Source organism: Blastomyces dermatitidis, assembly GCF_000003525.1.
Source record: "Blastomyces dermatitidis ER-3 genomic scaffold supercont1.2, whole genome shotgun sequence".
Lineage (NCBI taxonomy): Eukaryota > Fungi > Ascomycota > Eurotiomycetes > Onygenales > Ajellomycetaceae > Blastomyces > Blastomyces dermatitidis.
This window is the reverse complement of record NW_025544775.1, coordinates 5,790,074-5,803,305: the sequence shown is the minus strand read 5'-3', so window position 1 is coordinate 5,803,305 and position 13,232 is coordinate 5,790,074. Positions and strand designations below refer to the sequence as shown.

Below are 13,232 nucleotides of genomic sequence, written 5' to 3'. Positions count from 1 at the left end.
GTTCCTCCAGCTCGGCGTGGCGCGATTGCCGAAGGAAGCGACATCGCCGGCCTTACCGCTGACTCAGCCGGACCGAGGCTCAGTCATGACTTACAAATAGAAATCAGAAAGTATATGACGGCTCAAAATATTTGTGTTCGCTCCTATCTCATGGTATCGCCATAAATCCTCTGAATATTATAGCCGTTGTTTTATTTGGCATGGTAATACAAAAGTTACCCTGCACTGCCGACATTTTTATTGAATGTAACTTCCAAAATGCCTGATTTTCCCTCTCACGCTTCCGCATACCTCTCACCCCGACCCCTCCATCCAAAACACCCAGCGATCACCGAATACTCACTTACCGGAGGTTTGAGTAATGCCCCTACATCGTCTCCCTCTTCGCAGACTCGCACTCAGTCCCCTGGCGGCAGTAGCCACCACACGCACGACTACCTAGAAGCGGGCAGCCAAGCGCCAACCCCCGCTCTCTCACACTCCATTATCTCTCCCTCCTTCACCCCTCCGTCTACCCCTCACAGCCTCGAAAATGCACACCTACCGGTTAAACCGGCGTCATCGACGACGGAGTGCAGAGATCGCTTGATCAATGCCAAACCGCCCAAATTGCTTCCACGGCTACCCAAGGTCGAATGTATTGTTCGTGCCCGCATCCCGACGACGACGGGTGCGGAAATGTTCCTGCATCTCTATCACAATGATGCGGATAATAAGGAGCATTTGGCTATTGTGTTTGGGAACTCAATTCGGAGCCGGAGTTTGGATAGGGTGCGACCCGGGGAAACGGAGATGGATCGCATGATTCGCGGGGCGTATATGGGGAGGTTGTATCCTGGGAGACAGGATAGCCGGTTTGATGAAGGAATGGGCGTTGGGATAAACGTGCAGAGGGAGCCTTCAGCGGGTGGTGCGGATTCCGCGAAGGAGGTGGTGAGTGGTGTGGTGCAGAGGAATGAAATGGCAGGGCAAAGGGAGCAGGTACCGGCACAAGCTCCTCTCGTCAGGATACATTCAGAATGTTACACGGGCGAAACTGCCTGGTCGGCGCGGTGCGATTGTGGAGAACAATTAGACGAAGCAGCAAGATTAATGTCGGAAACGACTGCATCACAAGAGCAAAGCCCTGGCGGCGTTATTATATACCTACGCCAAGAGGGCCGTGGCATTGGTCTGAGCGAGAAACTGAAGGCGTACAACTTGCAAGATCTAGGGAACGATACGGTCGAGGCCAATCTTATACTTCGGCATCCTGCGGATGCTCGCAGCTATGGTTTGGCGACTGCCATGCTTGTGGATCTGGGGCTGGGAGTTGACTCGGCGAACAATAGCGGGATCCGGCTGTTAACGAATAACCCAGATAAAGTCATGGCTGTCGAAGGCCCCAATCGTGAGGTGATCGTGAAGGAGAGAGTACCCATGATCCCGCTAGCATGGCGGTCAGGTGGGCAGAAGGGGATCCGGAGTACGGAGATTGAGGACTATCTAAGAACCAAAGTGAGTGATATCATGTCCCCTTTCCTCTCCTCCTTATAGTTTTCTTTCCTTGTTCTTTCACAGCTAACGATTATTCTCCCATGTTCAGATCGGGAAAATGGGGCATATGCTTGAGTAGCCCTTTGTACATCGTTTTGATGGAGGATCCACTTCCAGTCCTCAAAGAGTTTTTTTATACCATAGAATTATCCCTATGCTCATCTTTCCTGTTCCATTATTATCTGAAAATTTTCCTCAGTCTTAGTTTCCTTGAATGATTTTCTTTCCCCGAATTATGAATGTCATGGACATAATACGATATGATACTTCTATGTCCACTGAACACTTATAAGGTTTATTTGTTCAATTACTTCTTTTTATTTCGTGTTTCATATGGATTCTCATGTATTTTTCTTATGTGTTGATCTTTTAAGCGCAGTTCCTAAATTTGCCGTCTTGTACAGTACATGTACTTTGATGTTGTCTCAGTTTCTAACATATAGATATTATTTTGTGAATATATTCATTTGTCTATATTTATTGAGTACACGTGAGAGGCTACAAGTGATGGGAAGCTGCATTCCCTATGATTCTTTACCTTCTACCATGCTTTGAAATATCTGATGTGTTTCTGCTCTCTACATACACTAGGATTCATTTTACACGCACACCTAGCTTCATTGTGGCCCCAACCTGGAATCGATCGAAAAATGATCCATCACAGTAAAATTTCGTTGCACTTGATTCTAAGTTTCTAAAACTTCATATATCTTCACTAACTCGGCCTCAAGTCCATTCCCAGAATTTTTTTAGTTCACGGCTTCCTCCCCCTCGCAAAAAACAGCTTCTGGTTGGGATCCGTCACAAATGGTAACTGCAACTTCCAGTCAGAAAGGATAACATCTACATCAACCAGCCCGGCACGGGTAAACATGGCCTTAATCAACTCGAGTGAGAAGGTAGGGTGCTCGTGAGAAATGGTGTGCCCTGCAGGGCCGCGGGCATGTGGAGCGTTGGCTGCATCCGTATGACCATGGCCATGACCGTGGCCGTGAGAGTGACCGCTATGATGATTATGGTGATGATCATCATGGTGATGGTGATTACTGCCCTTCCCCTCCCCATCTTTCGCCTCAGATTGCAACAAATCAATAGCCAAAATCACACCGCCGCTCTTCAGTCTGTCAGCCATCTTCACGATGGCCGCCTTCGGATTCTGCATATGGTGCAGCGCCAGGGCTACCCCGGCGAAATCGAAGTTGAAAAACTCGTCACGGGATAAGTCTGTTGCGGTGGCATCTTCTCGCTTGGGCGGTTCTTGCGCCGACACGGGTGATGATAAGTCCCCCTTCACTGCGTACATTTTCTCCGGCGAGAGACCTAGCTCGGCAGCGGCGTCGTTGTACTGCTTAACCATGCCGGCAGCTAGGTCGATGCCGACGCATTTAGTGAAGAAGGGATGGTAGACCTTGGGAATGGTAAGCTTTGCTGCAGTTTCTTGAAGCTGGGAAAGCGTGGCATCACATGTACGTATATGTACTGTACATGTGTGTGTATTTAATGTACATGTACATATATAGGAAAATAATGCGCGTTGTACCAGGCCGAAGGTTTTAAGTCAAATAAAAAAAAACCTTACTTTTGTCAAAAACCCGTTTCCACAGGCATAATCGAGCATTTTCCGCTCCGCGGCTGGTGTACGATCATTGGCGATACCCAGCCAATCCATGTTCTTCTCTAGAAACGTGCACAGATTCGCTTGAAATTCTAGCACCCATGACTCTTTGAAGACGGTCTCAGCGGAGTTACTATATTGGGTGGTTAAAGGTTAGTTTTCCTGGGGATGCTGTTTTTACTGGGTAAGAGGGTGTAGGATAGCTAGGTGATATATGTAAGCTTACTTCCAGAACTCTTCGTTGACAGCAGCCAATGTATCTAGACCACTAGGGGCGTCCGAGGGAGTTCGATGGGCAGATGCCATGGTGAGAATACTAATGGTTCGGCGTGCAGGTCTGTAAAAGCGAGATTGAGATGAGGGGCTGAGATGCACGGAAGATACGGAATGTTTAAGTAGAGGTGCGATATATGTAAAGTATAGGTTTAATGGAATTAGAATACAAACAAATATCTATCTAAGAATCGTGTTTTTGAGAGGGGAATGTTGGTCCTATTTAAATCTTTCAAGGTGGAAGACCTCTGGACAGTTCGAGATGCTGCGGGATGTGGAGAAAGACGGTTTACAGCAGGATTGAATTATTTCGATGAAAGACCTGACCAACCATGAGCTCCATCCTTTCGACTACATCGCATACATGTCCATGTTCTTCTCTTGAGGTCTCCATACCTTATACGAAATTGCAGCTCGGTCTCTACCTCGAAGTAGATATTCTGCTCATGTTCATCGTGGTCGACGCTGGCCAATGGCAGTGTAACTAAAACGCCACTCGGATACTTTCTGGGTCGAATATGTCTCCGAAGCTAGCACCAGATCTAGCTAGACTTACATCTCGTCGAACTTGCTTGACAGGGCAAAAAGGCTGCGCTGGAGAACAATAGGATGCTGTATCACATAATTCAAGGCGCTATGATAGCAATTACATAGCTCGGTGTGGTTCTAGAAGTTTGGCCAATTTGTAAGCTTCCAAGTGCCCCTGGCAGTGTTGGATGATTTCGGGGGTTGCCTGCTGGCTAAGGGGTATCTAGGGATATCATTTCTCCTTACGAGGTATAAATTTATCCCGTCGGCACGCAAATGTGCTATTTATGCCTATCCACGTAGTTTTTAGAGCAATGGATCGATTGAAGGTGATGGTTTGAAAATATTCAGACAGCTCTCGAGCCTTCGTGCCGTGGGTTCCGGTTTTATACCCTCTGATCTAAATGTCCGTACACCAGGACAGCAATTGTTATCAGTGATATATCCTGATTTCGCAGATATCCACAGCTGCTCAAAAGGAAGAACTAGGAAATCAACAACTGGGGACTTTTGTATAATTTCGAGCCTTTTTCTAAGGCTTGTGCCCGACGTGTCGGTTGAAAAATGAGGACCATGAGAAGGTTAGACGTATGCGTAGCTGATTAGGTATTTGGACATGTACCAACTTGTTCGACTTGATATTTAGGGAATGCCAGACGCAAAATGATCTAGCATGCTCTGTATCCTTTGCAGGCAAGCTTTAACAACAAAACTGTGGACAGTTGTAACGTTCATCAGCGTCATCCATGGATCCCGACTCTGTGCTATGCCCAAACTGTTCGCACCGAAACAAACCACTTGTGTCAAGATGCGCAGCTGATAGGTTTTGTTTATGCTGAGCCAACCAGCTGGGGGAACATGGAGTGCAACATGTGGGGGATAACGGTCCACAGTAGTCAATCATTGCTCATCAGACAGATGTCCCCGGGAACCTTGCATCCAGAGGGGTTGGCTTCGACGTGTCAGATATAGATAACGGTGGGCAACGGTGGGAACTGAGACGTTTATATGCTCGGTTCTAGAGCACGCTAGGTACCACAGCTTGTGTCATATCAACAAAGGCCAGGTCCTCATCTTCCTCAAGTAAGGATTTACACCTTCGTTGAGCTCCTTTTTCTTGATCCCTTTGCGTGGTTGTGGGCAATTAATTACATTAACGATACATTTGGACGCGTGCATCATTCAGGTCGGATGGCGCGTCTTCCAGCGCTTGGGTAAATATTTAGCTCACTGCTGCTAATTCACTAGTTCCATCCTATATCGTATGAACCCTGGCGATCTAGGTCGGTGTCTGAAAGAAAAAAGATGCGTCGATCAGGGACTTCGTTCAGCAGCTCGCCTGGTCGTTGTTATTTATGACAGAACAAGTGTTGGGCCAAGACCGGGAATAACGATACAACTCCGGTGTGCCCCTGAATTGCACATACATTGCCATCCTGACCCCAAGCCAACCTGCCAGCGCGGGACCTTGCTGATATTTGGATTTTATTAGGTCGCTAACTGCGCTTATTTAGTCCCGCATGCACCAAGTGCTCACTAGTGGCGCAGCGGGCGAGACAAGCAAATTCTAGCGCTGGGACAACCATCAAAGTTCGACATTCGTCGCCTCGATAGCCTGACCAAAGCCCAGCTAACCATTCATTACGGTTTGCGTACAGACCGCCTAACAGAAAACAGAGAGATTACCTTTTCTTTTTCGTTGTTGCGAGTGTGGGTGGACATATATTTGGTGCCTGCCTGAAGCCCCTCCACCTTGCACGCCTGGATTCGCCAGGAATCTCGTTGGAGAAGCAAGGAGGAACTAATTTCCTATACGCCGGAATAAACTCTCTTTCAAACCGCGTGGGATGGTTCATACCTCTCGGAGGGCCAGCTCGCATTCTGTCGACGAGGCATGACGGGCCACAGTAGCGAGCATGAATCCAACGATGCTTCGCCTACCGAGTCGACCTATCCTGGCCTCAACCCAACCTACAACCTGCCCTCGATTCCCTCGGAGAGCAAAGGCAACCCAATATTACGCGAAGCCAATTCGATAACTGGGAAGAAAAGAAAAGCTGTTACTCCTGCGCCGTCCCGTGGTGTTGCCAACCTCACCCCGGAACAGCTGGCAAAGAAGCGGGCAAATGACCGTGAGGCACAGCGGGCGATTAGGCAAAGGACAAAAGCACAGATTGAGACCCTGGAACGGCGAGTGCGAGAATTAACCTCACAGCAGCCCTATCAGGATCTCCAGGCGGCATTGAACCGGAAACGCGAAGTCGAGAAGGAAAATGAGGATATTCGGAGGATGCTCTCGTCCGTTGTGGCGATGATCCAGCCGGTTGTGAATGGTGTACCTCCGCCACCTTCAGAAAATGATACTCCCCGTTCTTGTGATAATGTAGGGGTGCCCGATGGCAATGGCTCCGAATATCGTTCGTGGTCATGCCAATCGCACGTTGAACCCCCGTCTCCCGCCTCTCACTCCGACCCGCCAGCATCCCATCATTCAACAATACCACACCCAGACCCTCCTCTTCGCACTCCAGCAGCGAGCCTCGACTTGGGTACAGGGCCGGGTATGTGTGTTGTTGATTCCCCGAGGAGCATGGAGCCTCTTTCTCCTTCGACTACGGGATCTCCAGGATATGCACTCCGTCCAAACTGGCCTGGGAATTCCGTTCCTACACAGCAATCCGAAGCCCGATACACACTCACAAATGGCTTTAATGCACAACGGCAGGGACTAACACATGGCCTAGACTTCTCGGGGTCGGGGGAAAGACTAGGTTTTAATTTCCTCGTGGACTCCCCTCGACATATCCCCAAGATCTCGGAACCGCGAGGAAACTCATCCTCACCGTCTTTCAACATTTCAACCCGTTTTCGCTACCTTCACCCGTCCCATAACAACCTCTTTGATCCGTGCATAGCTCCCCACATGGTCCCGGTTCGCAACGTGGATCCCACTTGCCCCATGGACGCCATTCTTTTGGACTTCCTTCACACCCGCCAACGCGAGGCGGCGGATGGCGCATCCAAACAAATCCTTGTGGGGCCACCATATCCCAGCGTTTCATCTCTCCTCAACCCTGCAAAAAGCGCATACTCTCATCCCCTCTCAAAAGTTTTCACCGACATCCTCAGCAAATTCCCCGGCATAAGCAATCTTCCCGAACAAGTAGCCATCCTATACGTGATGTTCCTCCTTATGCGATGGCAGATATACCCAACCCAGCAAAACTACGACCGCCTCCCGGAATGGCTTACCCCACGCACTTCACAAATCATGACACCCCATCCAGCGTGGATGGATTATCTCCCCTGGCCACGCATGCGAGATCGTATGGTTGCGTCGTACCCAGACTACGATTTTCAAAACTGGTTCATCCCGTACACCACAACGCTGAGCATCAATTGGCCATACGAGGCGACTGATACTCTTCTCACACCCTCAGACTCTGAAGAGCTCATAATCAATCCGGTCTTTGAGCGGCATCTGCGCAACTTGAATAACTGGTCCCTGGGCCCGGCTTTTGCCAGGGCGTATCCGGGCCTTGTCGACACGACTAGGATTATTCCCGAATTAAAAGACTATGGCCCTACTGCTGCTAACAGATCGGTTGATTGACATACTCAGAGAAAGTGATTGCTCAGATCGTGAGCCTTAATGTTTATACGTCTTTTACAAAGCATATAAAAAAAAATATACGAATACGCCACTGAACTACCTTTACGCTGCGTGCTTGAACGCCATGCCCAGCCCACATTAACTTAACTGTTTATATTTTACATCCGAAATAAGGGTTCCACGCTCTTATACATATCTCCCGGATCCATCGTCCAATCCTGCATCTTACCTACTTCATATACCTACCCAGGGGCCTATAGGTGCCTGCCTACATTGCTGGTATTTTACTTGTCAAGCCACCAGGGAAAAAGCGCCTAGTTTGCAAATGTGCATGTATCGTTCCTTCTTCCTCTTTTTACTCTTTTTCCTTCCATTTGCATTTCATGACTCATTTCTACAATACCTTTTGGCAATAACAACATTGTCAGTGGGTGCAACAAGAAGGGTAGAGCCGCTCTATTTTCATTTTCACTTTTCTTTTCTACCCCGAAAATAGTTTTTCTCTTTTTGGTATGGAATAAGGTCTGGGGGGAGCCATCTGTTTACTTTTATTTTTAACCTCTTAATTTCGATGTTCCTATTCTTTTAATTAATTTGGTTCTTTTACTTTTTGGATTCATATATTTTATATGTCGCGTTTGCCTTTTATTCATTTGTTAGAATTTCCCACTTTTGTTCTCATTTCTGTTGGTTTTCTTTGAAAGGGGCTGCGTTATTTCCCTTTTTTTTTTTTTTTTTTTTTTTTTTTTTTACCTGTCCTCACCTCAGCTCATGCTCATCCAATATGATAATTCCTGCCATTACAAAGCCGCATACAAGAGACTGATAAAGCGATATGGTTGCGGTCTCATCCACCCCTGTTATTTCCCAGTCGATGTCAACAGGGTAATGCCTGTCTAGTAGAATAATATGCACTCTGAGATTAGTCTTCCTGTCCCACTACAACTAGCAGGCAACTTCTCAACCTCTTATTATTTCATCGTTACAACCGACCAGCTTTAGTTTTCAGCGCATATGAGATGATAAACAGAGCACCAGAACAACCGGCGAGTGTCGTTAGGCCTCAGACAAAACTGAACAAAGATGGCGTCAAAGGCGCCCCTCGAAATTCTCACTGCGAACCTATCAGCGGTCTGTTCAGCACCTCCGCAAAATGTCACGATTAAACGGCATCAAGGCTCACAACTAGCTACAGTTTCCAAGCAAAAAGGACCTGATAAATGCGCAAGGAGTGTCAGCATACTTCCGCCCTGCTGTATCTCCTCCCCTCTACCGATATGACACGAAAACTGAAGGGTACTTCCGTGGAAGTCGGAGAAGCAAAGCGTTACAAACCGTATAACCTGCTTCACTTCACAAAGCTTATCAAAATACGGACCATGCTCCATCCAAAGCAAATGGCATGTAACTATCCTGGTGACAGACACCATAGTGTCGAATTTACGGAATCATGTACAATTGGTAACAGCAAAGACCCGTTTGCCAACAGTCCTTCGTTTCCAAAATCGACCCCGTACCATCACCGATTCACGGAATGCCCTCTTGGCCCCGACGGCTTCAAATCACTTTAGGCCATTCTCCTTGGCGACTTCTCCGGTAATGGGAAACATAGTCAAGGTCACTTATTCCTTTTCAGAAATAAGAAAGATGACACGGAGCAAATTGGCAAATCATGACCATTTCATTATCGTTTTTCAACAGAAGAAAATTCGGATTTGGTCCTTCATCCTCGGTCGCTATCCCCCACCCTGCAATCGTGTCCGACTTAGCCCTTGATGCTATCCTGAAGCCCTGAAACCGCTCAGCGTGCGAACCTACTCGGTGTCTAATCCGCTCAAAAAGTTTCTGTTGTTTTCCTTTCGTCTGTTACCTACAACGAGGCCCCCCAAAACGCAAAGCTATCCTTTAAATGAATCATGATTTGGATCTGTTAGCGATTATGTTGGGTCGGATATCTTGCCTCATACCACCCCTTCCCTTCCCCCATTTAACAGCATATCCACACTTGCTCTAACTCTCCTTTTCTTTCTTTTTTCTCTCTTTCCTCAGCACCTGCTTTTACTTCCATCTGACCTTTCCACTTCAATGAAATTCAATTTCAGTTTATGTCTGCTGTTGAGAAATCTCCCCCCTTCCAACCCTACCTGATAATGTTTGATATGACAATCTGCCCTGTTCTTAACTGAAAATCAATCCACATCGAATAAACAGACGTGTAATATCGGATTGAGGGTTATTACTGTTATTGTACGGTGTCTTTGCCCGTATCAGTCATTTGCGGAAGTGAAATCCTGGCTGCTTGAAAAGCTATGCGTAGTTATAGCTATACTCTTTCCGCCTTGCCATGGAGGTCATCAAACCAACGTGGCCGTGGCGGGGGCTAGATATACCCAGATTTTTAATGATGACCAACTACTTCATGGTTTGCTGTCTACCGAAGTTCCATCTAAATTCTCCATAACATCGTTTAGTTCTAACTACATACTTAGCAGTTAAACCAAGTATACATTTTAACACTTGTCCCCTACCATTTACTTCTCTCTATCTTGGGGAGGATCATCTACCGTACAATATACAAGCTACAGAGCTACGCAGAGAAAGAAAAACCATAGGAGGGAGTTTCTCAATGCAAATCTGTTAAACTTTGATTTGTAAGCCCTGCCATTCGACTCAACAAAATTGTTGAGGCCGAGGGAAACACTCCGAGGGTTCTTGTGTTAACTTCGGTTTAAAACCTCGACCAGGGCCACCTATCTAAACCAAGTCCTGCCATTTGGCTTGACGACTGAGGGAAACGCTCTGATGGTTCTTGTGTAACATCAGTTCAAAACCTCAGCCAGGACTGGTTAACTAGATACAGGAATGAAAGAATTTGAATGAAGTCAAAGGACCAATCTAAATGAAGTCCCGCCATTTGGCTTGACGACCGAGGGAAACAATCTGATGGTTCTTGTGTAGCATCAGTTAAAAACTTCGGCCAGGACAGAGAATGATGAGAATGTGATGAAAGCATTTGAAAGCTTGAAGAATTTAAAAGGATGTCAAAAATCAAAAGAGTCCAAAAGAGTCAGAAGAGAAGAGTCAAAAGTGTCAAAAGTGTCAAGAAAGTCAAGCAAGTCAAAAGGGTCAAAAGAGTCAAAAGAGGCAAAAGAGTCAAGAAAGTCAAGAGTGTCAAGAATGTCAAAATAGTCAAAATAATCAGAGAAATCAAGAAAAATCAAAATATTCAAGACCAAAGCCCATGGATTCTGGATTCTGGATTCTAGCAGGAGCTGGGCATTCCATCGGTTGTCCGGAAGCGCGAATTTGATGATTCGTTGGGGTCGTTTCCATTTCGGAAAATCTCATGCGTGAACCTCTACATCTAGAGTTAAAAAAGCCCTTCAACCCATAACGGACGGGGAGCTTAATTATTTCTCTCACCTGGCTATAGAGGGTTTGGGAAATTTTGGTTCAGTCAATAGATAACGGCGGCCAGTGGAGGTTCGTGGTGGTTGAATCCGACTGGGAAAGTTGTTGAGAGAGGTATTTGAGGGTGTGAAGGTTGGGATGGATTAGGATGTAGCCGGAAAGAGTGAGAGAGAGTGCGTGAGTGAAAGAGAGAGAGAGAGAGAGAGAGAGGAATTGTGGTTGATCTTTGTGACAGAGAAGTCCGTGATTTTCATATATTTGAGAACATGGAGGTTTTGAGGTTTTGAGGGTTTAAGGGTTTGAGAGTTTGAGGGTCTGAGAGTTTGACGTGGAGATATAGAGAGGGAGAGAGGGAGAGAGGGAGAGAGGGAGAGAGGGAGAGAGGGAGAGAGGGAGAGAGGGAGAGAGGGAGAGAGGGAGAGAGGGAGAGAGGTAGAGAGGTAGAGATGCTTTTCCCTGGCAGAGAAAAGACTTGAGTACGCGGTAAGAAAATTGATAGGAACTGATAAAGTGAGTCACATACCGACACTGAGAGAGTGTCGGGCCCGTGTTTCAGAGAGGTAGAGAAGTAGAAAGGGTTTTCCTGGTAGAGAAACCACTTTAGTACATGGTAAGAAAATCAATAGGAACAGAACAGCAGGATAAAATGAGGCACATACCGACGCTGAGAGAGCGTCGGGCCCGTGTTTGGTCGGATACCTTTCAGAGGTAGTTGCCGAAGCAAATTCTTACTTGAAAGGCACCGATGTCCCTGTTGCAGGATCACTGACTTGCTCGATTTGCGACTGCTATTTGGTCGCTGCCACTTGTTCCACGGAAAGCCACAAGGTCGTTCGCGAGGTGCTGACCACTGGTTTTGTAGGATATGTTTGTGCAACCTTCTAGCGAAACTTATGTGGTGGCTTTAAAAGGGTTGGACCCGAGATTTAACAAAAGAAATCTCTCAAGGGTCGATGTGGTGGATTTGGATGGAAGTGGACTTTATTGTGCACATGCTTCACCAAAAGAGCTGGATTTGCATGGCGGGTGGATGTTGCGAGCGAAGAACTGCTTGTCGTGGTCATACAAAGGAAGTTCTTGTAGTCAGGAGGGCTTGGGGCACTGCAAGGGAGGGAGGAGAATAGTTTTGCGCCCCTGGGGGGGAGAAAGAAGAAGAAGAAAGGGACCGGGAGAGGAGCGGACGAGGATGTGATTTTTATACCCTTCCTCGGGACCGTGAGGAAGCGCTGATGTGGCGTCGGGCGAAGACAAAAGGTCCAATTTTCCTGTCATTTGTCGAAGACACAGTGTTAGTTTTTGCGTCATTCGGAACTGTTTTCGCCATTCAGACGAAAGGTTAGTCTATTGTATGGCACGAAAGCCGATACTTTCTGGCAAAATAAGTTTGTAACGGGAGCAACGGGATCCAGCACTTCGAGCAAACCATAACCAGCAATAGAGTAGCCTGCCGCCACCGTAAGAAGAACAAGAGACACAGCAGCACCATCCGTAAATGGAACTCGCCCCTGCCCCTGCGCAAACCCGAAAAACAGCCCTGGAGGACCAACGGCTTTGCCCCTGAAGGTTAAAAAGGGGGTTGCGATTTCCTAATTGAGTTTAGCGCCGTTCAAATTGGCGTTATGTCAACCGATGCGAAACTCAGCTGTGAGAGAGGCGCACAGTTGGAGAGGAAGGAACACTCTTGATCATTCTATTTGGGTAACCCCAGGGGGAGCGCCTCCCGGCAGGGGCATCCGTTTCTGGCGCGGAAAGTTCTAGCTGCGATAGGAATCTCTCAGTCAAGCAGTAACGCCCGCCGTTCGCTTCTGTAGTCTGCCCGCCACTTCACGTAGACTACGGATGCAGCTTCTGGAATCCATCCATGCGAACATGAACGGCCCTATATACGCATCGACTGCGTAAATCTTGAAATAGCTCTATGGAGAGCGGATGTATTGAGTCGGTTTGGCAATGGGCAGGCGGTTCCTCCGGCTAGATACCCCGTTGTGTCTGCCTACCACAAGCATCAATGATAACGCCACCCTGTACAGTAGACATCAACTTTGGACAAGTCCATCCATAGATAGTCCTTGTTCAAGGAGAGGTAGAACATCAAGTGCCTGGGAAAATGACTATTTCCCTGCTGCGCGGTATGCGATCGTCATTCATTCGGACCCAGTAGACTGAGAACCCGCTCTGAGGTCACTCCATCATCTACACGGTCCTATAAGTAGTCCAAGGACATCAAGTGCTGTGGACGTTCTTGGTAGGGCATAA

General features: G+C 47.3%; 4 protein-coding genes across 6 annotated transcripts; 3 read left to right on the top strand and 1 right to left on the bottom strand.

Moving 5' to 3' along the window:
• Window positions 1–76: 76 nt before the first annotated feature.
• Window positions 77–2,942, top strand: BDCG_02075 (GTP cyclohydrolase II). Its single transcript, XM_045417630.1, has 2 exons — window positions 77–1,497; window positions 1,586–2,942. Exons 1-2 carry the CDS (start codon window positions 259–261, stop codon window positions 1,613–1,615), a joined length of 1,269 nt encoding a protein of 422 aa, XP_045274384.1. The 5' UTR covers window positions 77–258; the 3' UTR covers window positions 1,616–2,942.
• Window positions 1,952–5,416, bottom strand: BDCG_02074. Of its 2 annotated transcripts, none has more exons than XM_045417628.1 (5): window positions 4,199–5,416; window positions 3,821–4,090; window positions 3,378–3,746; window positions 3,116–3,284; window positions 1,952–2,944 (listed from the first exon to the last, which is right to left on the bottom strand). In XM_045417628.1, exons 3-5 carry the CDS (start codon window positions 3,455–3,457, stop codon window positions 2,291–2,293), a joined length of 903 nt encoding a protein of 300 aa, XP_045279905.1. In that variant the 5' UTR covers window positions 3,458–3,746; window positions 3,821–4,090; window positions 4,199–5,416; the 3' UTR covers window positions 1,952–2,290. The 2 variants fall into 2 exon arrangements, with proteins under 2 accessions (XP_045279905.1, XP_045279906.1); XM_045417629.1 differs by having other exon boundaries at window positions 2,021–2,944; window positions 3,378–4,090; window positions 4,199–4,352; window positions 4,454–5,416.
• On the top strand, window positions 4,660–8,288 carry BDCG_02072. Of its 2 annotated transcripts, XM_045417627.1 has the most exons (3): window positions 4,660–5,356; window positions 5,445–5,542; window positions 5,611–8,286. In XM_045417627.1, exon 3 carries the CDS (start codon window positions 5,847–5,849, stop codon window positions 7,563–7,565), a length of 1,719 nt encoding a protein of 572 aa, XP_045279904.1. In that variant the 5' UTR covers window positions 4,660–5,356; window positions 5,445–5,542; window positions 5,611–5,846; the 3' UTR covers window positions 7,566–8,286. The 2 variants fall into 2 exon arrangements, with proteins under 2 accessions (XP_045279904.1, XP_045274383.1); XM_045417626.1 differs by having other exon boundaries at window positions 5,445–8,288.
• A 29-nt stretch (window positions 8,289–8,317) lies between these two features.
• BDCG_02071 (uncharacterized protein) lies at window positions 8,318–10,813 on the top strand. Its single transcript, XM_045417625.1, has one exon. It carries the CDS (start codon window positions 8,786–8,788, stop codon window positions 9,134–9,136), a length of 351 nt encoding a protein of 116 aa, XP_045274382.1. The 5' UTR covers window positions 8,318–8,785; the 3' UTR covers window positions 9,137–10,813.
• Window positions 10,814–13,232: the final 2,419 nt, after the last annotated feature.

Coding starts and splice junctions, on each gene's coding strand:
- BDCG_02071 (XM_045417625.1), top strand. CDS start 8,786: ATGCGCAAGGAGTGTCAGCATACTTCCGCCCTGCTGTATCTCCTCCCC.
- BDCG_02072 (XM_045417626.1), top strand. CDS start 5,847: ATGACGGGCCACAGTAGCGAGCATGAATCCAACGATGCTTCGCCTACC.
- BDCG_02075 (XM_045417630.1), top strand. CDS start 259: ATGCCTGATTTTCCCTCTCACGCTTCCGCATACCTCTCACCCCGACCC. Junction 1,498..1,585: donor AGGACTATCTAAGAACCAAA/GTGAGTGATATC, acceptor TCCCATGTTCAG/ATCGGGAAAATGGGGCATAT.
- BDCG_02074 (XM_045417628.1), bottom strand. CDS start 3,457: ATGGCATCTGCCCATCGAACTCCCTCGGACGCCCCTAGTGGTCTAGAT. Junction 3,285..3,377: donor GTCAACGAAGAGTTCTGGAA/GTAAGCTTACAT, acceptor CACCCAATATAG/TAACTCCGCTGAGACCGTCT. Junction 2,945..3,115: donor GAAACGGGTTTTTGACAAAA/GTAAGGTTTTTT, acceptor ACCATTCCCAAG/GTCTACCATCCCTTCTTCAC.